Below are 24,185 nucleotides of genomic sequence, written 5' to 3'. Positions count from 1 at the left end.
ATACAGGTTTCCAGCAAGGCTGTTGTACTTATTCCTTTAGTACATCTGTGGGTGGACAAGTGAAAGCTGTATCTAGAGCAAAAACTAGCTGCAGGTCAAGCACAACAGAATGCACATGCTCATTCATCAAAAATTAATTTCTCTTTGAAATGCCTCATGAAGAAAAGCCAGGTAAATTAACTTCTCCCCTTCTGGAATGCAAGCTAATTACAAGTACCTGTTTCCAACTCAAGTCACCTCCTGAGATAAAAGGCTTTTGGGTGGGCTGGTCCCAACATCCTTCATAAAAACAAAGCATAGGGTAAAAAAACAGCAAAAGTCTATTTTTTCTTTTTCACCCTTGGGGCTTTTTCTCTTTGCGCTTGACTGGGAATAAAGGAGAACTTGGATCACTGTGCAGCAAAATGCTCTGGGGTCCTCTAACTGCAGAAAAAGTTGTAAGATGGATTCCTTTCTGTAAGAAAATTTAAAGCCAGAGCAGGCTTTTTTCTTTGTCTTTTCTTATTCTCGCTCTCTTCCAGATTTTTCTACTTGTCCTTGACTGTAACCTTCATTTAACCACTTAAGTCTGCCTTCATATAAATAGCAAATACTTCTGGGACATTGTTCTTGTGCTTTCCTGGTTGGCAATGGTTTGGGCAACCCTGGCTGCAGTGCTGAGCAAGATAAAGCTGGCTAAATAGGAAGCTGTGAAGGGCCTCTTGAATTTGGTTTCCTGCAGCTTTACATCAAGGAAAGGGCCCTGATCACTCTTTCTGTAATTAAGGGAAATTACGTGGAAGCAGAAAAAAAGTTCTTGTGATTGCAGAGGACAACTCCCCCCCACCCAGCAGCAGGATTTTTACATCCCTCCCTTGGTTGACTGGAGCAGGTACTCTGTGGGCACAAGCCCGCATGGAAGCAGGGAACTGTGATTTTTGCCTGGCCTTATGGCATGTGTAACCCTCTGGGAGCCCGCTGCGGGCAGGGGCAGCAGCTGCTGCTACTCCTGCTGCAAAGGCAGTGCAGAGCAGATGAGCTGAGCTTCATGGATCTCCTGGACACCTGAGACTTCCTGCTCTGTGCTCCTGGTTTTACCACAGTCAGCCTAGCACATGGAATTGTACAGAAGACATCCTTTCCCTTGGTGCTCAGCAGAGAAAAAAGAAGCCCTGTGCGGGCGGTGGTGTGGATACTGAGCCCATTGCAGTTGCAGCAGCGCTCCTTAGGCACTTGTTTCCCAGGCACTGGGCTTTGCCCTCGGCAGAGACTGGGAGGACTTGTGGAGATGGAGAGGCCAATAGCAACAAGGTGAATTCCTGTGAGGAGCATTGACTTGGTGGACTTTGCTTGTGGGGGCAAGGGCCAGAAGTTAAACCCAGAGAGGTGCAGCAAGATGAAAGCAAACTGCAGCTGGATTGTGGGTTGAGCCAAGCCTGATGCTGTCTGCTGAAAAGACAGAACTGAAGCACAAACTGCTGTGAGGATGTTACTATTGCAAATTAAACCCCAGGAGTGATGAGAAAGTGATCTTCTGCTCAGCACTGCCTCTCCCTCTGAGCATTCCAGCTTCTCCTGTTCAGCAGTCCACAACATCTGAGAGCAAAGGCTGTTTCTGCAGAGACAAGGTTTTATCAGGAGGCACCAGGAGCTTTTGCCCATGGGATGGGCTACTGATTTTCTGCTGCTTTGAGAGCTGAAGAGGAGGCCTCTACAGCAGCTGGCAGTGTGTATGCCAAGACTGTGCCCTGAAATTTTGACCCAAAATTATTTTTGTTGGTCCTTTGCTCTGGGAGGCCACCCCTAAGTGGTCCTAGCCACTGACCTGGAAGGTGGGGGGATGAAGATCACCCTGATGTGAACCCAGCAGCTTCCCAGGAGCTCAAATCAATGCCCTGGGGAGGTGTTTCTTCCAAGGTCAGACAGCTGACTGGCTATTTCATACTCTGCATAACTCCCTGGCACTGAAGGCTAAATATTTGGGTTTTGAATAGAGAATGATGTACTTGGGTTTCCAAAATGAATCCAACAGCCGGCAATATTTCCAGCATGCTCAGGCCTTGCTCATGATGTGCACTCCACTCCAAATTTAGCTCTAATTTAATCAAAGTAAAATTGTCTCTGGTCAGCACATCAGAGGGAAAATGAAGTAGTACAAGTTACTGAGAGTCTGTGCTACCCCTCATGCAACCTCCCAGGAAGTGAAACATCATTCCTGCTCTCTTTGAAGTCAACTGGTTTATAATAAGGCTGGATTAGATATTTTTCCTGCTGCTGTTCACTTTTTGCAGGTACTCTCAAGCTTGGTTTCAATGCCCTCTTGTCAGAAGTCAGAATTTTTGGGAGGGACTTTGCAACGCTAGATACAACTGTAGCTTTGCTGTGATGTTGAAAAGCCACACAGCTGTATCCAGGCTCTTAGACAGAGAAAGCTGCTGTCATAGGTGGAATTTGGGTGCAAGTAGCAAAAATAAATTATTTTATAAAAGGCCCCAAATCTGCATTATCTAGACAGTCCATCTCTGAGATGGGAAAACCTTCTAGCAGTAAAAGGGCTCAGCTGACTTAAGATACTGACATGTAGCTTTTGAAATGGCCAGTGTAACAGGCTGAGATGAAATGAACAGGCATATTTTAGAGTGGGGTGAAATGCTTTGCGTTGTCTTCTGGGACTGGCATGACCCTGGCTTTGCCCTGGAAATGTTTCTGTCTAAATGTTGACTAAAGCGGTGGACATTGTGAGAGGGGAAATGGCAAGGGAAGGTCAAGAATTACCTTTGGAGAAAATCGCATGAGCTTCTAAAGCCTTTAGGTTGAGATTGAGGCATGTTAAGGTAGAGCAGGCAGCCTGGAAGTTGCATAAGGAAAAGCTGAATTTGGATCTGAAAAGCTACAGATGCTTGGCTTGTAGGCAGAGGGAAGGTGTCACTGGTATGACAACACTCTGAAGAGCTGGTGACAGGTGTGGGAGGGACACTTCTGAAATGCAGCCCAGATGTTCATGTCAGAGAGTGCCAAAAGCTCTAGGGCCTAGAAGTTATGGGGGATGTGAAGATGGGGTGTACTCTGGGATCAGGTGATGGTGTGGGAAGTGTGTGTCCTTCACCCATACTGCCTGTGCTGGAGCAGCAGGCAGTGGCTCTGCTGAGGCTGCAGCAGTGCATCACTGTGGAAAAGGCAGGAGCTGCACAACCCTGGCTTGCAAGAAATGGCAGAGGTAGCAGCAGGGGGTTGTGCAGTATGAATTATGGCCTGTGTCATATTATTATGAATTGGCAACTTCTCTAAAACATGCCCATGTGGCCACAGCTCTCTTCACAGAGAGCAGCAGGCACAACTTTCCCAGGAAAAATCCTGGGGAAGGAGGTGAAAAAGCTCAGAGAAAGAAAAAACAATTCTTATCTCTATTTGCTGCTCCTGTTGTTTGGCGCATGTGGAATGTGTTATGGAGATTATTTACCAAAGAGGGATTTCTTAATTGGACTCTGGTGATGGTTGTTTGGATTGATTGACCACTTAGGTCAAAGCTGTCGTGACTGTCTGACAGGGTCACGTGTTTTTCTTTAGTTTAGTATAGTATTAGTATAGTAGGTAGTGTAATATAGTACAGTATAGCTTAATAAAGCTTTTGTTCAGCCTTCTGAAAGCACGGAGTCAAGGCTCTTTACTCCCACGTCGGAGGCTCCTTGCAACAATAATGCCCATTTCAAGGATGGCTCTTGCCTGGTTTTTTTCTCCCTCTCTCATCATCCTGGAAGAGGAAGGAAGTGTTTTCCTAATAAACATGAAACAGTAATTACTTAATGGATGCAGTAAAGAGCCATGTGTGTTCTGCCACTAGTGTGAGGCAGACTTTTTTCCACACTGGCTGTGAGACAGTCACTTCACACTGGCCCTCATCTTGGTTGCCAAACAACAGCAGTTTCTTGACAACTGCATGGAGACATTGTGGCTCGAGGGAGGGGAACAAAGAGGCTCTGGTTTCTATTCTGAACTATTTTGTTTGTCGAGTCCCTTCTTTGTTGTTAGTTGACCTTTTTACATTTAGCAGGGGAGCAAAAATAGAGCACTCTGTGGAAGAGTGCTCCACAGAGCAACCCTGTATCCCCATCTGTCCCCTTGCAAGGACATGGTGAGCCAAACCAAGCAGTTTGCTCTCAAGGTTTTCATCGCTCTTACACCTCCTGGCAGAGACATCTTTCATTAGCAGCCAAAAACTGGTGCAAGAACAGTGCCAGCCCTGGACTTTCTCTCTCCTCCTTGCACCCCTGGGTGTTTGACAGGAGGTTGGGCAGTGAGTGCCTTGGCAGAGGTGAAATGTGAAAGTAACTTTAGGGAAAACTTTGTGATCCTTAAAGCCATGGAGTTGTTTCAGATGGAACTCACACCCACATAATGCTTAGCTTGGCATGTAGTAGAAGAGGGGTGCTCTTACCACTGGCTATGGTGCCTGTACTGAGCAAAGTTGCTTTTCCAGTTCCTGCATGGATAATGGCTTCACCAGTAAGTGCTGGAGAGGGGGAGCAGGCCAGAATGGGTGGAAGGCACAGCTGTGTTCTGTGACCCCACCTTCCTGTGGGATGTGTTGAGAGGAACTGCCCCACTCAGGTGAAGGACCACTGTCGGTGCCAGGCTGAGGTGGTTTGGATGCAGCTCATGCAGCAGGAATGCACACAAGGAATGGGGCAGGATTGTGGATCAGTGTACTGCAGGCCCTCATAGATGTATTTTGGAGTTGATAGTGTGGCTGAGTTGTATAAATGCTTCACCTGCTGCTTCTGGACAGGCAGAGAAACTGCCTGTCCCTTCCTCTTAAATCACCAAGTTCTCATTTCACACTATAAGCAATGACCAGTGAAAAGATGGAAAATTAGTTCCTCATTTTAGAATGGCTTTGACAGTATCAGCAAGCAGCAATATTTCCTTTTAATATACCTAGAAGACTCTGAAAACAAGAAAAAACAAGATGAAGCTGCCTTTTTTATATAAAAAAGCTAGCAATTTTAATCATTCAAAAATTACTTTCTACGAGATAACAAACTGTAATACAGGGTTGCAAAGAAAGTTCTCGTTTGGAAAGCACAAACTATCAACATAAACACTACATTTAGAAACACATTTTCACTTTCTAAGAATATACAGTGAAAAAAATGGACAAGGAAATCCAAAAGAATCCCAAACAACAATAGTACAAAACAGGTTCACACCGATTGCTTTTTGGCAACTGGTTATAGGTTACAAAATCACAACTGCTCTTTCAGGATGTTACACCAGGCCAAGCCTTGGAGCTCATCCTGAGCCAGCTGGGTTGTGCTGGCTTCCACTGACCTTCCAGGAACATTATGCACTCTGGAATGTTATGGTAGTGAACAGTGGTCTTTGCTCTAAGACAAAGGCTGCAGGGTTTCATACACAGCTGAAATGGTCCTGTCACCTCAGACAACAAATCCCATTTCAGTAAGGCACGTGTTTGGCTACAAAATGGGAAAGGCAGGAGTCAGGCAGAAGTGAGAAGTGCCTGTTTCCCAGGTGCTACTGATCTCACAACCCAGCTGTTACCAGTGATCTGGCAAATGTTCTGAACACATTAATGTGGGACCACCTTGAATTAATAAGGACAGTAGTGTTTCTGCTTTAAAAATGCCAGAATCACCTGGAATTTTCCTGAGCTACTGCTCACCTTGAAGCACAGCTTTTAGGCTGTGGACCACAGACAAATGGTGTTCTGTGACTTATTTTTAGGGGGTTCACAGAAGGCAACAATGACAAATAAGCTTATATGGGTTTTGGAGCGACCAGCATACATGATATTTCTAAAGGAGCCTAACACTCTGCTAACAGTTTTTAAGGGTCTACATTGAAAATTACTAGGTGGGACTGTATATATTTACTTATGGAACAGTCCCATTAAAACAGGACATCATTTTTGGCAACAGTGTAGTGCAGAAAACCACCTACACAACAGAATTCTGGAAAAAAAGCCCAGTACTTTAATGGAAATCAGAATTGCAACAGATAAAATTAATTCCCAACAATATGTCCTAGAAAATTAAGTGCTACTTCTTCATTAAATTGTGTATATGCTACAGAGATGTTTAAATATCTGTTATTTCAAATTAAACTCTTTTCTTTCCATACAAAATATAATTTGTATGTTAATCCTTCTAAAAGGGACTGGTATTTTGAAACGTTGCTCATCCACAGCCTCAAAGATGAGCCCAATGGATCCTGGGATACCCTCAGGATAACTCTTGAGTCCATAAACAATAAGGCTCTCAAACCTGACTGTCAAATTAAACTGCCAATGCAAGGACATACAAAGTAAACATGTATGAAATTACATTGCTGGGAATCCATCCATGGTTTTGAAATCCCAGGTTGCACAGTTATTAGAAGCAACGAAATCTGAATGCCAAAAGATATTAAATATATACAATTCTGCCTTCCTCCTTTGAAGGTCCTGTTTCTTACATGGCCTAAAAATGCTTTTCTCCCAAATGCTGTACACCTTGCTTGATATATTGCTTATTGCAGCTGTGCATGTATGTTGGTCAGAATGACCAAATGTTTTACACAACAAAGTAACATTGAGAGGAGTTAAACTTCACAGAATTAATCTATAGAAAGTAATTTCTAAAAAGGGAATGGAGTTCTATGAGAACCATTACACTTGCTTCATGGATTGCTACAAGTAGGTTTCACAACCAAGTCCATGCACCAGCATCAAGATGGAATGAAACAAAAGAGTGCAGCATCCAGTTAACAAATATGCTGAGGAAACAGGCTGTATATACAAAAGATATGCACTGTTTACCTGACACGTAATTTTTAAGGTGCTTAATTGATGTTTTAGGGAAGGTAGCAACATATACATATATGGTGTGTATACAAATCTAAATGTGTATAAGAAACATAATATAGAACCAGACAATATTCCCAGATCCCTGATTTGATTAGACTCTCTAATGCATAAGAATGTATTTAAAATATTTAATAAAAATATCTAAAAAAAGATAACATTTACATAAAAATAGCTCCAGTTTGTCTGCTCTTCTGCTTTGCTGCTCACGGATTGGATTCTGCTGGGTTTCATAAGGACGCCATTTGGGCCAGTGAGAGTTTGAACAACTGTGCGTGATGAGAGAGCTCTGTTACTCGGTCCACCATCTTCTGCAGGGATGCAGTGTTGGGGTAACTCAAGGCAGCCGCCTTGGTGGCCAGAACAACGCTCTTGAGCAGTTCACACAGCTGGTTGCTGGAGTTCATCACTCTGTTGCACATGTCCTGAGTCGTCAACTGCCTCGCGAGCGTGTCCCCAATGAACACGAGTTTGTGCGCGCTCAGAATGATGAATTTGCTGTGTGCCACGAAGATCCGCGGGGGCTGGGAGGAGTTGACACAACTGAAGAAGGCATCGATGGCGTTGAGGAGGGAGTTGAAGTGAGTCTCACACTGGTCGGAGTAGAACAGAAGCAGGCGGCTGTCGTGGGAGGTCTGCAGGGCCTGCGGGGGCTTCCATTTGGAGATGTCGTTCTCCACTGGTTTTGTGATCTCTTGCTCCAGACGCTGAAACTGATTGATCTGAAAGGAAAAACGAAAGCTCCCATCAGCAAGTACTCTGCTACGATGCTGTTATGTATTACAATTTCACTTTGTGCCTCAGGACATCCTTGGGTATCCTACCTTATGCTAAGTAAAAAGTAACAGTATATTTTCTAGGAACAAGTGCTTTGGTTACCATAAATCCAAATATGCAGAGTTCAGAAGGGAGAAACATCTAAAATACCTCATTTGCATTAAAAAACCCCAACAACACCAACTCCTGAATTTACAGGCTGTTGCTCATTTGGAGTATTCTGAAATCACAAGTGAGAGAGATGGATCCAAGTGGCAATGACTCCTACACAATCTTTAAAAAGCTGTCATCTCTGTGGGATTTTGATATGAAAACCCTTTAAATCTCACCTCCTCACTGCTTGTACAATTTTCTGCCATACAACATGGCAACAACATACTGAAGAATTAATATGAGGGAAAAGTGACAGCCCTTGATCTTGTGAACCTACTTTTCTTAGCACTAAAAGTGATGTTCAGCACAACATTTAAGCTGATGGTATTGATGTTCACTGAGCAGATGTGAAGATGGCACATGAATTCAGTATGGTCCAGTGATTAAGGCCCTGGATGGCAGGTCAGAAAAGCCTAGGTCTCAAGCTGGCTTTGTGACTGACCTGCTGTGAGACATCACAGAAGCTCATTTCTCTTCTGTGGTGAAATTTTAGAGTTTTTAAACTCTTTGCTTTTTATTATCTGTATCCTTTGCATGCTGCTAAGGGCAGGGCCCCTCCTGCTCTATTTGACCAGTGCTCCCTATGTGGGAGGAATGCTGCATTTTAGGGCAATTATACACCTGGGAGAACATACCTGATGGTGCTCTAGCTCCATTTTGCTCTGCTTGATGATATTTTCTTTCTCCAGAAGCTCCTTCTGTTGCCTTTCAAACTCTTCTTTCCCCTGTTTTGTATAACATAAGAGACTGTGTTAAATCAAAACTGCTTCTGAGCTAAATGGCAGCTCACAGGTCAAGAAAGAGGCTGCTTTGTATTGGCTTTTTCACTGGCAGTGCCCCACTAAGAGTACAGAAAATGAAAGGATAGTGTGGCAGAGCAAAAGGCTGTCACTATTAGAAATCCAACAGTCCTCTTTGACAGTAAGTAATCATCCTGGTGAAATTATCAGAAATCTTGAATACACATTAGCATGGCAATCAATTGCTGCTTTCCCACAAGAAGCTTCCAGAAAAACCACAAACAATTTCTACATGCAGAACAAGGTGTTGGGTTTACCTACCTGCAGGTGAACATAATCATAGTCATCCATCCAGCTCTTTTCTGAACCTTCACTGGTGGCACCGTAAGGGTGCTGGCATTTACCCAGGAGTGGGGGAAGGGAGCTGCAGTGGTTCTGTGCCTTTTCTCCATGCCGCTGCATCTGAGGACTGTCATACACACAGTCAGGAGCGTTCATTATGTTCTCTGCCATGGTTTTGACACGGGAACTGCCCAGTGCCTGTCTGAAGAGCAGCTCAGCGTTGACACTGATGGTGGTGGTCAGCTGCTTGGCATCGTCCGGGACCGTCCTTGCCACCATAACGAACCGATCCAGGTCATCGCACTTGCTCTGCACTCTGTTGACAGCTAGGACATTCAAAGACCAGCTGTAGCTGTTCAAGTCATGACTGGTTTGGGTAAGGATCTGGTGAGAGTCCTCCAGCCTTTGCACCTCCCTCCGCATTTTGTTGAGGAGGCTGAACTCAGGCAGGCAGGAAGCATTGGCTGCTGATCCTTTGGCAAACTGGAGGTACTCAAACAGCGACTGCTCTACCTTATCCACAGCAGCGTGAATTTCATTGATGTGTTTCTCCATATATCCATAGGACCGCCAGTCTGGTGCGATGAAGGCTGTGAGGTGATTGACAGCTGCCTCCACCATCTGCTGGAGGCGATAAAGCCTCTCTATGGCAGTGTCTGGATCAAGGATTAATCTTTTGTCCTGTGCAGTTGATGCTGAATGAGAAGAGTCTTTTGATGTCGTTGACGATGTGGACATGTTACTCCTCGTGCTTCCTGTGCTGGAGAAGGACAACCTATTCATCCCATCAGTCACATCCTGTAAGCCTTTATTGTCTTGGAGGACTGGTGGTGGCACATCATAGACACCTTCTCTTCCTTCTGCAATGGGATTTTCACTGAGTCCTGTCTGTTGTCCTGGGAATGCAACTCCCCTCGGGGTATCATAAACATCTTTTTCAGGTGCAATTTGCTGTCCAAGAAAATGGTTTTGATGGTTTGTAGGGATGTCATAAACACTCTGTGTCTGCGGCATTCCACCTGGCAATAATAGGCTCTCAGGAGAAAATCTATTAAGTTCTTTTCCAGTTGCTTTGGTAGTGGGAGGAGGAATATCATATACTCCTTCTGGTCTTACACTGTGGCCTACTGAAGATGAAAAATCCTGCAAGTTTTCCCTCAGGGCTGTATCATCTTGGCATGCAGATGGAGGTGCAGCATAGACCTGTATCACAGAAAACAAAACATGAAACCTTTGACTAGAATAGCGAAATATTTACCATCTTCCATTTGGGATGGAAGATCTGCTACTGACTTTCAAAGAGTCAGACACTTAAGTTTGACTGAGAGTCAGTTTTAATATCTCACTTTTATCACTCATCTCGATGCAAATTCCCACAAGCAGCAAAATCCAAAAAGGCAGCATGCTGCCACAAAGATAATGTAGGTCTAATTATCAATTTATAGTTCATAACCTTAATTTTGATGCAGTGCTTCACTTCACCAGTTTTAACAATTTAAAAACCTAAGGAAGTTTTTGAAGTACTGAATCTCCTTCTCCTTCAGGATCCTACATGAATTCTTGTTATAACATGTCTTTGTCCAGACATGAAAATACAGGATCTTGTGGAAACAAAATAATGCTTACCCCTTTGGCAGGTGGTATGTCATACACTCCTAAGGCTTTTGCTTCTCCCATGGGAACTGGAAGTGCAGGCCCCTTAACCGAAGTGGGGGGAATGTCATATATCTGAAGAAAGAATAAATTGATTACAGAAACAAGTCATCTCAGGGAAAGTTCTGCTATTAGATGAATTTTCTTTTTTCTGTGTTTCCTCTCAGAAAGTTTGAACATGACCAGAGTTCTTCAGGGTTTTTTTTTTTTATATGAGAGAACATCTTGGATTTGCCTAGAATTTTGGACAGTTAGGAGGAAATGCATTTTTCTAGGCCTCCTCTGGGCAATGGTGTGGACAGCAGGCTGGAGAGATGAAGTCAAGGCTGACTTCTCTCTTGAGAGGTAAATCAGGGTCTGTCTATTACAGATACGTCTTGGGGTGAACATATGATCAGAACTGATCACACCCTTACATTCAGGGGGGTTGAGTTCCAGGTCCTGCCAGCATCCACTCTACAAACCTGTGGTCCTGGGCACTCACTGCTAAGGGTGCTCTCCAGAACAAAGATAATAGTTCAAGCTCAGTGACATGGTGCAGTCAGTAGGTGGTGAAAACAACTCCCTGCATAGCAGCTGTTCATCTGGGCGATATTTTTACCCTTACTGAGTGAATTACTGTCAACTATGAATCAACAAAGTACAGGGCAAAAAAATGTTCCCAGGCAGCAAGTTTATTCTGTTTAGATATACTCTTTGATCAAAACAGAGAGAACAAATGGGACTTTTGCATTTGGTGTGCTGCCAAATCTTAGTCAACATCAAATAAAACTTTGAAATACGTCTGTGATCTGTGAATAAGCCACAGCATCTAATTAAAACGTATTTTCTCTCTGAAATGGGAGAACTTGCCTTGCTTATAAAAGTCTGGTAAAAATTCATCACCTTTTGTGCTCTGTCAGCCCTGTTGGCACTTTTATTGGTACTTACCCCTTGGAGAGGGCGAACAGGGGGGATATCGTAGGCATCCTTCTGGTGCTTAGAAGGGAATTCATAAACATAACCTTGTCCTGACCTGACTGGTGTTATAACCTGTGGGTAAAGCAAAAAGAGGAAACATTAAATCTCTGAGGATGTTCTCTCTGTAACAATCCAATCCTGTTAACATTCATGCATCATTGGCAATGTTAGTAACACCAGTCTGCATACCCTTCTGAGAGCCGAACACTTTAAATGAGTGTTAGTAGCCGCAAATGCACCATTTTTTCTTTCCAGACCAGCCCTGACATGACTGTTTGCTAGTGCTCTACACTGTCTTCTACTTGCCAAGCACAGATTCTGTGCAGGTCTGAGAGCTCTGTCCTTTCTTCCCACTGACCTCCCATTAGCACAGACCACACGAGGTGATGGCTGCACCACCCACTTGCTGAGATCAAGGCTGATTCTACTAGGTGTGAGTGTCCCCACTCCTTCTCAGAGGCTTAAAATACTGTGTTTAGTCTCTGGGAGTCTACACCTTTGCTGTAGAGGTATTTCCCAGCTACTCCAGCAGGACTCCATGTGTTACTGTGCTCCATAGCACAACATCCTGGAGAACTGAGTGTGAGTTGAGGCTTTGGAAGTTCTTCACATAAAAATGCCATGCTTAAACTTTCCAAAGCAGGACATTCAATTTTGCTGTCTCTGCTTGGTTTTTTCATGTTAGTGGCTAAGAGATGGGAAATGTCAAGCCCTTCTTGAAGTATATAATGCAATAACAGCCTCTGAAAAACAAGAAAGCTTAGAATTTACATTTTCTGACATTTTGTAAACCATTAACTACCATAATAACTACAAATAAAATCTGGTGAAAAATAAATGCCTTAAGTCTTGGACAGCATCTGCACAACAGAATTTCAGTACAGTGTGGTATAAAATAAATGTTACCTAACCCCAAAAGAGAACTGGGTTTATAGTGGAAATGCTGACATCTGAACTTCTGCTGGTGCTATTTAGCTCTAAGAAAAAAAATATAAATACTGTAACTCAAAGGCACAACATGATAAATTACATAGGCTTGTATAAGATGTGGCTTTGTACTCGGCTGGGGAAAACTTTACACCAGAGCTACCTAACTCTCCTTAGAAATGTATGTGAGACATACCAACAGCATTTCTACCCAAACACTCAGTAAGGATCCTGTGGCAGTGTTTGCTGTAAGGAATCCTTGCATCCTGGACAGATTTCACAGTGAGTTTGTCTTGACTGAGGTCTGCAGGGGAAGTCCCTCATGTTAACCTCCTACCGCTTCTCTGCTATGTTAACAACACAGGCTTTCCTTCTTTTCACTTGCTGCCCAGATTTGGCTGTGCAGTCTCTGTCCCTGTCCCATGAAACAACCACTGGATTCCTCCTTGGGTGGGTGCCTTGCCAGCACAAGGACAGGTCTGATTCAGTGAGCAGCCCAAGGCAGCACCAGCCCCTGCCCTGACTCTGTGGGCCTTGGGGGAAGGAGGAACACTCACACCTGGCAGGCAGGGGAAGACTATGGCTTTTGCAAGTGCTTTTCCTTGAACTACCATCAGAAGACAGGAACTGGAAGTGATAGAGTCTCCAGAGTGCTGCATGAGAGAACTGCTCAATTGGGCATGGGGCTAATAGGGCTTACGTACACAGGAGTTTTTTAAAAAAAGAATCTAAAAATATTGCATTTATGACAGGCTGTTTTTGTTCCACAAGAGTCACCTACTGCATTGAAAAAGTTATCTATGGGCAAAAACTTTAAAGGAAGTTCTTTCTGAAGTTACTGGAAGCTTCCCATAATGGGTCACTCCAGACAGTATCCCTCCCAGGCCACTCTCATGTAGTACTGGGATTATTCTGTTTGCCAGAGAAAATTCTAACTTGTATCAACATCACCTCTTCATGCTTTTTCTGCCAGTGAGGGTTAGTGACCAGACTAGAATAGTTTGCCATATACATTTTGCATCCTTTCCCCCCCCCAGCTGTGTACTGCCAAATGCTTTCTACCCAAGTCAAGAACAGAAGGATTTGGTTTTAAGTCATGTTTACTTAAAGGTTCCTTCCAAGGGCTACAAAATTACAACCATGGAGTTGCTTCAATGAGTCATTCAGTGTGTTAAAGCGATCCTCTGGGAGCACTGACAATGTACAGTAAAAACAAATGGCTGTTTCCTGGGTAGCCCATCTCCACCAGCTCTTCTGCTGCTGTGAACACAGTGGCATTAGGCTGCTTGCTAATATGCTGGGAAACTGCTTGACCATCCCAGAGAAAAGAAACAACAGGGTATTCATGGCAGGCAGCCAGAGGCCCCACGCAGCGCTGGAAGCAGGAGGAACGGTGCACTGCTGCAGTCTGGCTCTGCTTCACCTGCTGCTTGCTGCCTAGAGGGACAATGCAGGACTCAGGATGTGACAGGCTCCAATAAGACAGATATTGGTTGCTCAGTGTGAAAGTTTTATACCCACTTGTTCAGTTTTGTTCCATACCAGAAGCTGAATGACTGAACTGCTTCAGGATAAAAGGAGGCTCAGGGGAGACCTTATCACTCTCTAAAGTTCCCTGAAAGGTGGTTGTAGGCAGCTGGGGGCTGATCTCTTCTCCCAGGCAATGACTGACAGAACAAGAGGACACAATCTTAAGCTGTGCCAGGGGAAGTTTAGATTAGATGCTAGAAAAAAATTCTTCACTGAAAGAGTGACTGGGCACTGGTCTGCCCAAGGAGGTGGTGGAATCACTGTCCCTGGACATTTTTAAAAAAAGACTGGATGTGGCACTCAGTGCCATGGTTTAGTTGATGAGGAGGTGTTAGGTCACAGGTTGGACTTGAAGATCTCATAGGTCTTTTCCAACCTAGTTCATTCTGTGATTCTGTGATAGAAGACACCACCACTCTTCTTGCTCAAAGAATTGATCTCCATGAACAAAGTCACAGGCCTCTAATATAAAAAAGGGAGTTGATCCAAGCAGCACAGGCAATAAGGCATAGAATCACAGAAGGCTGGAAAAGACCTTTAGGATCAGTGGTCCAACCATAAACCTAGCACTGCCAAGACCACCACCAAGCCATGTCCCTAAGCACACAGAAGTAAAACCACTTGTTCTTCTCATAGCTAAACATGGTATTTTGCTTTTGTAACAAGAATCCCTGGTCACAAAACAGATGATATCTTTGCACCATGGAGCCTGGAACATGCATGGAAGAGAAGCTTACTCATGCCCAGTACTTACTGAGAAATTCTCCTTCACTCTGCACACAGGAATTTCATGCAGCTGCAATTACTCTGGTAGCCCATCTTTAGAGGCCTTTCCCACTTTTCAAAAAATCCTGACATACCAGATGCCATATGAAATATTTACAGTACTACAAGGGTGCTGGTTTTATTTACTGTGCTGATACAATCCTAAAAAGCTACACTAAAGCTACGTAGACCACACAAAGGAAACCAGTTTCACTCAGCACTGCAGGACTTTTTATATCATCTAGGCACTTTTGCTCTTTCCCAGACCTGAAGCAGTGGTCAAGCAGTGTCACTCCTTAATTTGGTTGAAACAAAAATGTGCTCTGGGTGTGTCTAACTGCTGTCAAAGAAAGTGAGAGGTTAAAGTGCAAAATGCTTGATTCTGCGTATTCATGAGTAAAGTCTGCCTGCAAGTGCAACTGTGGACAGAGGACCTGAGGTGTCTGCAGGGCTGTGGTTAGCAGTGCACTCCACTTATGGTGGCATTTATTTTCCAAATAAAAATGCATGAGATGCTTTTATGTCTGCTCCTCTTTAGGCTTTCAAAAAAGTCATATGAAAAGCAGAAAATATGATTTTAAGATACCCAGCAACAACCAAGGTTTGCTGATAACACGAAAGACAGCTTTTTTCTCCCAGTCACTTGGGTATATTTTCCTGTGTGGAGGATCATTATCCAGTAACAACATGTTATGAGCAATTTCACAGCAAAGTCTCCTGCAGATGATAATCTGGTCTGTACTGAGTACAAGAATATTTCCTGTTGTAACTCCACCCCTCTTTCATTCCAATGCTTTTCCTTAAGCTGGACTGCTTATTCCTGGTCAATTCAGAACAGAAGAAGCTCATCACCAAAGCTTATCTTGAGTAAACATTTTGTAACAGTAATTAAAAGAATGCCCCCATTACTTGACAAAGGAAAAATGTGGGGCATTTGTTCTTTCTCACATGGGTCATCAGGACATGGGGTTGTGCTGCTTCTTCTGCCTGAGGAAGAAACAGAAGTAACTTCTGTAACTTTTGATTTTGGATATTTAGAAGTAACTTTTGAATTTGGATATCTACCCATAAATATATTAAATTAACTTGCTGCTTCTGAATGGGATGCTCAGCCCTTCCAATGCATTGTTGAACAATTTTTTATGGTTTTATTTTTGATGGTAGTTTACTTTTGAAGATGGATTCAGAAGGAAGGAGGTGACTGCAAAGGAAACGTTCTACATTAGCCACTTCTAGAACAGAGGTAGCAGCCCCATCTGACACTCACAAATTTATTTTCTAACAAATGCCATTGCACTTCATACCTCATAAGGATTATTTTCCCTTTTACCTCTTCTCTTTTAAGAATGCCTGTGGTCACCCAAGTATAAAAAAATAATCCTGCATTTCAAACCAGCAATTTTCCTTGTTTACGTGTTAAAGGAAACAGATGGTGTTCCCACAAACTATCTAGCCCAACAACATTCTCAAAACATTGTTAACCACTTAGTCCGTGCAGAGCAGCTAACAGGGACCAGCCTTGGCTCTGGTGAAACGTGTAATGAGCCTTCAAACTTTCAGTACTGCAAAACAAAGACAACTGAGCAGAAAGTTTGTTCTGTTCTTTCTGAAGACCATGCTCATCCAAAAGCAATTACTTGGGCCTTTTCCATGCCAATGGCATGTCCCTAAACAAGAAAAAAGAGCTGAATGTGCATGTACTTTACAAAATATCCAGCCCTGTGGTTCATTAAATTCTGCTTTCCTAAATATAGCGGGGGGAAAAAACAACATTCTGTTTCTTCCAGGATTAAAAGGCATGTTAGGCTGCAACAGAGAACATTCCTAACTACGGCAACAAGAAGACCGTTCTCATTCTCGTGCCTACAGCAGATACACAACACTGTAGTTTACATTGTTTCACAAGGACAAAGAGCAAATAAACCTACTGAAGCAAACAAAATTACTCTGAACTTATAGAAGCACCGTAAGGGCAAAATTGGCCTGTTCTCATGAACTGCAGTTCCTGATATGCAGAATGATGGGAAACAAGTGAGTTTTACAGGTGACATAACTGATCAGAGGTACACTGCATCTCTGCAACACCTTGACCCACCCAAATCACAGGCTGAGGGGAGCGAAAAAGGGCAGCTTGGTATTTCCCAGTATGGTGTCTCAGCCCCAAGAGCCCACTGATGCCTGCTGACTACCTTTAAATAAATAGCACTTTTTGAAGGTGGGAAAGAAGTGGCATATATTTTAAATTGGGACAAAAAACTGCATTAAAACATATTTCCCCCCACGATGCTCTCCTCTTCACCCCTTGGGCAGGGCTCAGCAGCTGATGAGCTGCTGCTATCCACTGCTTACCCTGGGAAGAGTTCTGCCCAGGTGGTGGTGCACAAAAGGGGGCTGGCATAAAGCCTGGGTGTGGGAAAAATGAATCGAAGTGTAAGGAAATGAAAAAAAAAAAAAGTCATGTCTGTTTACTGCTGTAAATTATTTCTTTAGATTTAACATGAAGCTCTAATTGTTGAAATTCTGTTGCTGAGCCCCTTAAGTGGGTATGTAACAGGCACCTGGGCTCTCTTAGGCTTGGAACAAGCATAAAACAGACAAAGAGAATATAGGGAAATATTAGAGAGAATTAAGGGGAAAAGAACTCCCTATTCTCTTGAAGTCCTAGCCTTTTGCAAGGCAGTGACAGAGGCCATGGAATTATGTCAGATCAGGCAGTGAACCACTTCTTAGCCCTTCTTTCTGTTCTGCTGCATGAAATTAGGAAGCCATGTGTGTCTCTTTAACTGTTTTGCAATTTTTTTCCACTTGGGGAGGTTTCAGTGGCTAAGTTGAACAGCAGGAAGGCTGGGTTGAAAAGCACACAGGTAATTTAGGTATCTGAAAGAACCTGGCTAGCTGGCTAAAACTGTCATTTTTACAGAAAGCACACAATGTTTCCACTCATGTATTCTGCAAGCTGTATCAGGATTTCCAGTGACTGATAATAAATTTCCTGACACTAATACCTACCATATCACTTTCTGTTGCCTGCTCTGAAAAAACCAAGCAATCATATTTTTACTTATTTGCTGTATACAATGACAGTGTATTTCCCTGCTGCCAACGAGTAAAGGCTGGAATTTCACATGTGCTAAGGATACTCTTATCAGTGTTTGGGTTTGTAAGTTGCTACAGGTCTTAAGATTATGAACTCATAGCACTTTATTTTAATCCAAATAATATATGAACATTGGACCACTATAAAATGTTCTGGTGTAGTATTTTCTGCCAAGACTGAGCTGTTGGAAGGCTTTGATCAAGTCTCACAAGCTGGAAGAGGATGGAGGAGAGGAAGTCTATAGAGGCATTTTTTCTGATGCATTGGACTATGAGTTGTTTCTAGTGCTAAGGCCCAAATGTCTCTGCCAGGCAAGAGGAAATTGCCAGAAGTGGCTGTATTGATTTTCTCTTATCAGCTGTAGCACGTGGCAAAAAGGAACGCGGCACCAAGGAGCGTTGTGACACCTCTGCCTGCTTCTGAGGGGGCGTTCACCACTGAGATTTCTTAGAATACTCAGATGTGTGAAGATAAGGACACATGACAAATACTGCCCGGGTACAGAGCTCGTTTATTTCTTGATGCTGCTTTTATCTTTAAAAAAACTGCTTATTTTCTCCTACACAATCTCCATTTGCTGTCCAAGACCTATACCTGTGAAGATTCTGCTGTAAATGCTCTCAAAACCTAAAGCAGGTCCAGATGTCACTTATTCATGGTGTGTTAAAAATGCTTAACTCTTCAGGCTCAGGCATTTAAACAGAAACTTTTAAGCGTGCCTATGAAGTGCCTCACCAGTAGATGCCTAATCTTAAAAAACACCCCTGTGGTATTGTCACAACAGCATGTAAGGAAAATGGGTGTTACAATTTTGAGGCTGTATTATTTCAACAAGAATTACACGAGTTTTGGCTCGTGAGTCTTGAAGATATAGAGGACAAGTTGTGAAACAAATTTAAGATAAAAAATGTGACATCACAAACTGGCCTGGATTTAAACCCTCACTGCTGGTGAAAAGGGTATAACCAACTGCTTTGCAAATAGCCTAATTCTGAATTTTTAACTTCTGGTAGGACTTCTTCCATTAATCAGTATAGAAAAGCAGGGTCATTACAATATTTTTAAGTTTTGCTTTTTTCCTAAATCTGAAGTGCAGGTTTATAGTCTTTCCAAACAACTTTTTAAAAAAATAAATCTGTGGAGTTACACAAATGTTCTAAGCTCTGATTAGAATAAAATGACAGGGCTCTATGAAGTGTGGTGGAATAGTGCTGAACTTGCATTAGCTGTAGCTTTAGATGATAGTGTTGAATTTTTTCTCACTGATGTTCATGATTGCAAACTAAATGCAGATAAAAAGGTCTGTATCTCCAGATCTTACCAAATGAGCTGTACAAAACACACAAAAGAAAAAAATCTCAACAGCTTTGTCACTGGCAAGATTTGACTGGATTTTTTTTTTCTTTATTTTATTATGTTTTCGTGACATGATCCTGTTCTCTCTCACATCAGCTCTAGGGCTTGCTGCCAGTTGTGTTATGAGCAACATTTCTGCTTGCTTCAGTGGGACAGACTGGCCTTGAACTGCAAGGCTGACTGGGAAGGGTATTTCCAAGATTCTGGTAAGAGTCATTCTTGCTCAGAAAATGTAATGAAAGACAGTCAAACCAACACTTCTGAGAATGTCCTGCTTTTGAGAGGAGAGGAAGAGAACAAGAGAGATGAGCAAATCATACAATTTCTATTAAATTATTGGCATTTTAAAGAGGAGTGTGAAAAGGATAGTTGTCCAACATTCTTCATAAGAGTTTTACCAGTGTAATGTCATCTCCATGACAATTACTCATATTTAGGCAGACAGAGACATCATCATTTTTGCATGCATTGGCCAACAGAGCTAAAAAGCTGATGGGTCACAGGACTGGTGATAGCACAGTCATGAACTCTGAAATAATGTCTATGGATGGGTCTTACAGATAAAGAATCCCCCCCAATTATTGTGTGATGTGTGTCTGCTAAAGCATTCTCTGGAAAACTGTGATTAAGTCTGAGCTTCAGTTTTGATAAAGGAAAAGTATGTGGCAAAACTCTGCACCTCAGCATTTGGGTCTCTTGTCCATGATAAAAAAAGAGTATCTTGCTTTGGCCATCCCAGTCTGTCTAGTCTCCCTGCTTTAAAAAGGTCATCACATGAAGAACCAGTTGCAAACCAGAGCTTGTTTTCTGTGCTGGTAATACTATGACTGTCTCTTTTCAAAGACAGAAGCCCAAGTTTAGGGCAAGTTTGGCAGAGGAGAGGAAAGAAAGAAAAAGGATCAGGTGTTAAGATAGGGCAGATTGTGTCTTGCTGTGAATGACATGAAATCCTAAAGGCTCACATCAAAAACCAGTTTGGTACAGTTCATAAAAATAATTTTAATTCTTTTGAGGTGCTTCATCTTTTTTCTGTTATTTCTTTCCTCCTACATTGAATTTCTAGATTAGGGAGAAAGCTTCATTTGGGAATTGTTGTAACAGGGTATTTCCATGATTTCTTGTTTCCCCTCCTTTAAGACATTTCTCAGAACAGATCCTTCCCTGTCATCAATTTCAGTTTTTGTGAATCGGCATTTCCCAGTGGGCAAAAAAATGGTTGAGACAAAGCACTGCCAGAGAGTTTCAATTCCAGAAGTGTGCTCTCAAGAGTTACACTTGGGCAGAAACAATGGAAGTGCCCCTAAATCATTTAAGTTGGGAACTACACTGCTCTGAGACAGAGAGGCAAATAAAACCTTCCATGAGAAAGAAGCTTGATTTGATTTTATTTCATTTGTAGGGGCTCTCTGGCTCACAAGCTGTATTGGCTCCATTTCTGTATGGGTATCTCAGGACAGCTGTACAGACAAGTGCTTCTAGTAAGTGGTGTTTAGATTAGCACAGCTTGCTTTGGCAAGTTTATGGAAGGCAAAGACACCTTTTAAACAGATATAAACTCCATCCTTAATTGTATTTTTTGCCAGACCTCAGTCACGACTGTCTGTGTATATTTAAAAGTTGTGATGGTAAGACCCAATGGGAATATATTACTGTCTTTTAAGGATTAGGGATAGACTGGCTTATGGAAGGTTCCCGTCTCCTAGGAACTCAGCTACCTTAATTTCACTTTGCACCCATTTTAACAATCTGTTTGGGGAGAAAGATTAATTTAGATTCATGTTAGCGAAAAAAAAAAAAGATGCAATACTGCCACTGCTATTTAAAAAAGAAAAACTGAAATGCTTCATGCAAACATATGGAATGATGATATTCTGATGCTAATTAGTCATCCTTCAAATCAAAACATCTGAAAAAATCATAGAATGCCTGCCAAGACTTTAGATTTCACTAGAACTGCATTTTCTGATGGCCAGCAACCTGTCTTCATCTACCCATTTCCGGTCTCCAGAAACCACACTTCCTCCTTATGATGAGATTCACTTTCTGAATAATCAGTTTTCCACTCATGTGGAATGTTTTTTTCTAAAATGCTCTGCTGCTGTACTTAGTTTTTAGTACTTAGAGGGCAATTTAGATTACCTGAATTTGGTGTTTTGTTTCAGACATAACCAAATGCTCAGTTAGATTTCTAACCACCAAGAAAGAGCCCATAAGCTTGCATTTTTCTTTTATTATTCCTATTACTATTGTTTTACTATTTTTAGCAAAGGCTTGGTCCTGCTCTTGGGGAGACAGATTTGTGTCCCTGGAGCCCTCAGTTATTGGATGAGACTGCAGGACTGGCCTTTTTTTCTGATACTCCAGGGGAAAAATGCATGCCTCTGGTCTCCAAACAGAACTGATGAAAAAGAGCCCTGTGCTCAGGGAGGAACAGGGAGTAATGTTGAGCTCATATATTTGCTCAGCCTAATAAAATGCAGTCTTTTTCTTGAAATACTTCTCTACAAATCACATCAGTGACTAACTACTGCTTACTCTGCCTCGTGGATGAGGGATTAACTGCACTGACTTTTTATCAGTAAAATGGTTGTTCTCCTATTAACGTCACATGGAAAGTTACAAGGGAAACTCCCGAGCCTAAGAAAACAGCTGTGTGCTGTTTTAACCACTGAGCTTGCATTTAACTTGAGGTATTTTCATCCTTTAGAGCACACTTTGTGAAAGCAAGCTCTGAGTGTTGAGGCATGTGTTACCATTGCTGCTGCACTCAGCAAACTTCCTGTGTGTTCAGCACTTTAACACAGAAGCAATATTTTGTTATGAGGGATACAATTCCCCAAAGTAGAGTTTGTAATGTGAAAGCAGAAGAGAAGAATGACTATATGATCACTACTGGGGCCATTTATGGAAACCCCATCACAGGAAACTGTGGTATTTCAGGCCTGAGGGTAAATGAGGACATTATCTTGGAATGTAAATACATTTTACCAACAAACTGCAAAACACTAGATATGATCTCATTCTTTCTGATAACAAAATAATCTGTCACACAACTCTTTACTGTGCTTAATGTCTTTATCTTCTTATTTCATAAATGGGAAAATAGGCAAGGAAAAGAAGACAATAATGTAAAGGCAGGCTTATTTCTGGAACTAACATTATAAGGAGCCATTTGTTTCTTCCCAGCTAGGACAGTACTTGTGTAATTGGAAGGAAAAATGTCATAATGTGACTAACTGGGTCCTGCTACTGAAGTCTGTGCCAGAATTGTCAGGGTGGTGCTGCTTGTGGGATGGTGTTTCTACTTTCTCATGCATTGAACCAGCATGACTCTTAACATAAATAAAATCCAGGGAACAAGGTCTGTTCCCATAGCCATGGTTTACCCAAACCTCCTGCTGAAGGCAGTGACCTCTTGATAAAGTAGGATGGTGGAGTGTGAAACCCTTGATTTGTCAAGGACATGTTTATACTTGGAAATAGGCGGGGGATGAAGATGAGTTCCTTCCCTATTCCGCTCTATCCACTTTTAAAAGGTGGATAAATCTGAGTGTTTCCTGAACTGCAGCGTTCCAGTCCAAACAGACCAACAAACAAAAAAGGTGATTTGTTCCAAGCTGGCATTAATCCCTATTTGCCTGATTTGGTCTGTGCCTTGTGGGAGCTGTAGTTCAGGGCTGGTAACTCCCACAGTCCGGTCTCTTCCCTGGACAAACATCAACCTCATTCTGTTTTGTGCAGAGTTTCCTTCACCAACAGTTCTCCTGACAGCTATTGGTTCCTACAGAAAGCTGTTTTCCAACAAGGAAATAATTCCCTTAATTTTTTTGGCCAATGCTACTTGCAGGGTGGCAGGGACAGCACAACAGATCAGCTAGGGGAAACACTGAACCAGAAAATGAGTGTTTAAATTATGGCAGTGACTTTTTTTTTCATGCGTAGCTTTCCCTACCTCACAGCTTAGGTGTGAACTAATGATTGATCACTAATTATTAATCAGATGCAAAAGAATCTTTGTGCTCTGTTGGCACCTTTCCCAAAAGATGTTCTCAAAGCAATCTGTACAGAACGAGTCCCTCATAATTAACCCACATATTTTGCAGATGAGATGCAAAAGCACCACTCAAGACCATGTAGAATTCTGTGACAAGGATAAAATCCAGTTTCTTGAATGTCAGATTTGTCTGAAGGTTCTTTCTCTTTGCTGGCTGCAGCAAAAGAGAATAAGTTCCAAAGGAGAGCACAGAAAGAGGGAATAAATTCTAAGACACAGCTTCCACCTCTTTACACTCCTCAAATGCTCTCCATACTTTGGGGTTTTGTGACTGAACTTGCAGCAGAGCTGCAAAAGCCTGGGGCTAACCAAGGCTAATTTGAACGCTCCTTATCTCTGTCATTGGTAGAGTGAGTTCTAGAAGGTGCTATTTTTATTTGATAGAGGGAGCCAGTACAGCTCTGTTCTCAGCAACCAGTTTGGCCAGAATCAATTAATCACTGTAATTACCTGCCTCAGGACTCCTTTTTGACTCGCTCTGCCTTGCTGGCTTAGGAGATGGGTTACCTCAGCACAGCTTAATAACATGCCTGCTGTTGATTTACTGCTGCTCCAGGCTAGACAATTCCTGCCTGACAGCAGCTCCTGAGCCCTGAGCCTGCAAAACCTGTATGGCAGCCAAGCCACATGTTTGCACAAGGGAAGCAAGCAGACACGTGCAGAAAGGGATGGCACAGAAACTGCTGCTGGTCTTGCCTAGAATGATGTCCAGAGGACACAGGTTTCTTCTCTAGCTCCTGCTGTGGGAAGGGAGAAGACTTGCATACAGCAAGAACTTGCAGCAAAACCTTTCAATGTCCGTACGACTACCAAAATACACAGCTTGCTGACCAGCTGGTTCTGCTGATGGAAGGAGCCAGAGTGGCTCATTTAAGCCTTTGGAGCAGGTGTCATAAGTCTGAGAAAAGATATTATTCATTTTGGAAGACAAAGCAAAGACACCCCAAATCAAACCTTCAAGATGCCCAGCTTTTCTTAATATTAAGGATTGTT

At 42.6% G+C, this 24,185-nt stretch overlaps 1 protein-coding gene across 1 annotated transcript in view; it reads right to left on the bottom strand.

Annotated features, from left to right (window-relative positions):
* Positions 1–4,956: 4,956 nt before the first annotated feature.
* Positions 4,957–24,185, bottom strand: part of NEDD9 (neural precursor cell expressed, developmentally down-regulated 9) — a 38,151-nt gene continuing 18,922 nt past the window's right edge. Inside the window, exons 3-7 of the mRNA XM_071452112.1 lie at positions 11,434–11,535; positions 10,477–10,578; positions 8,830–10,053; positions 8,404–8,493; positions 4,957–7,560 (exon numbers count right to left, since the gene is read on the bottom strand). Coding sequence (XP_071308213.1) covers positions 7,069–7,560; positions 8,404–8,493; positions 8,830–10,053; positions 10,477–10,578; positions 11,434–11,535 — 2,010 coding nt within the window. The 3' untranslated portion in view covers positions 4,957–7,068. The remainder of the gene's footprint in view (positions 7,561–8,403; positions 8,494–8,829; positions 10,054–10,476; positions 10,579–11,433; positions 11,536–24,185) is intronic.

Source organism: Agelaius tricolor, unplaced genomic scaffold, assembly GCF_023055355.1.
Source record: "Agelaius tricolor isolate 1412-34295 unplaced genomic scaffold, bAgeTri1.0.p SCAF_2, whole genome shotgun sequence".
Lineage (NCBI taxonomy): Eukaryota > Metazoa > Chordata > Aves > Passeriformes > Icteridae > Agelaius > Agelaius tricolor.
The sequence above is the reverse complement of the archived record's forward strand: the minus strand, read 5'-3'. Positions and strand labels throughout refer to the sequence as shown.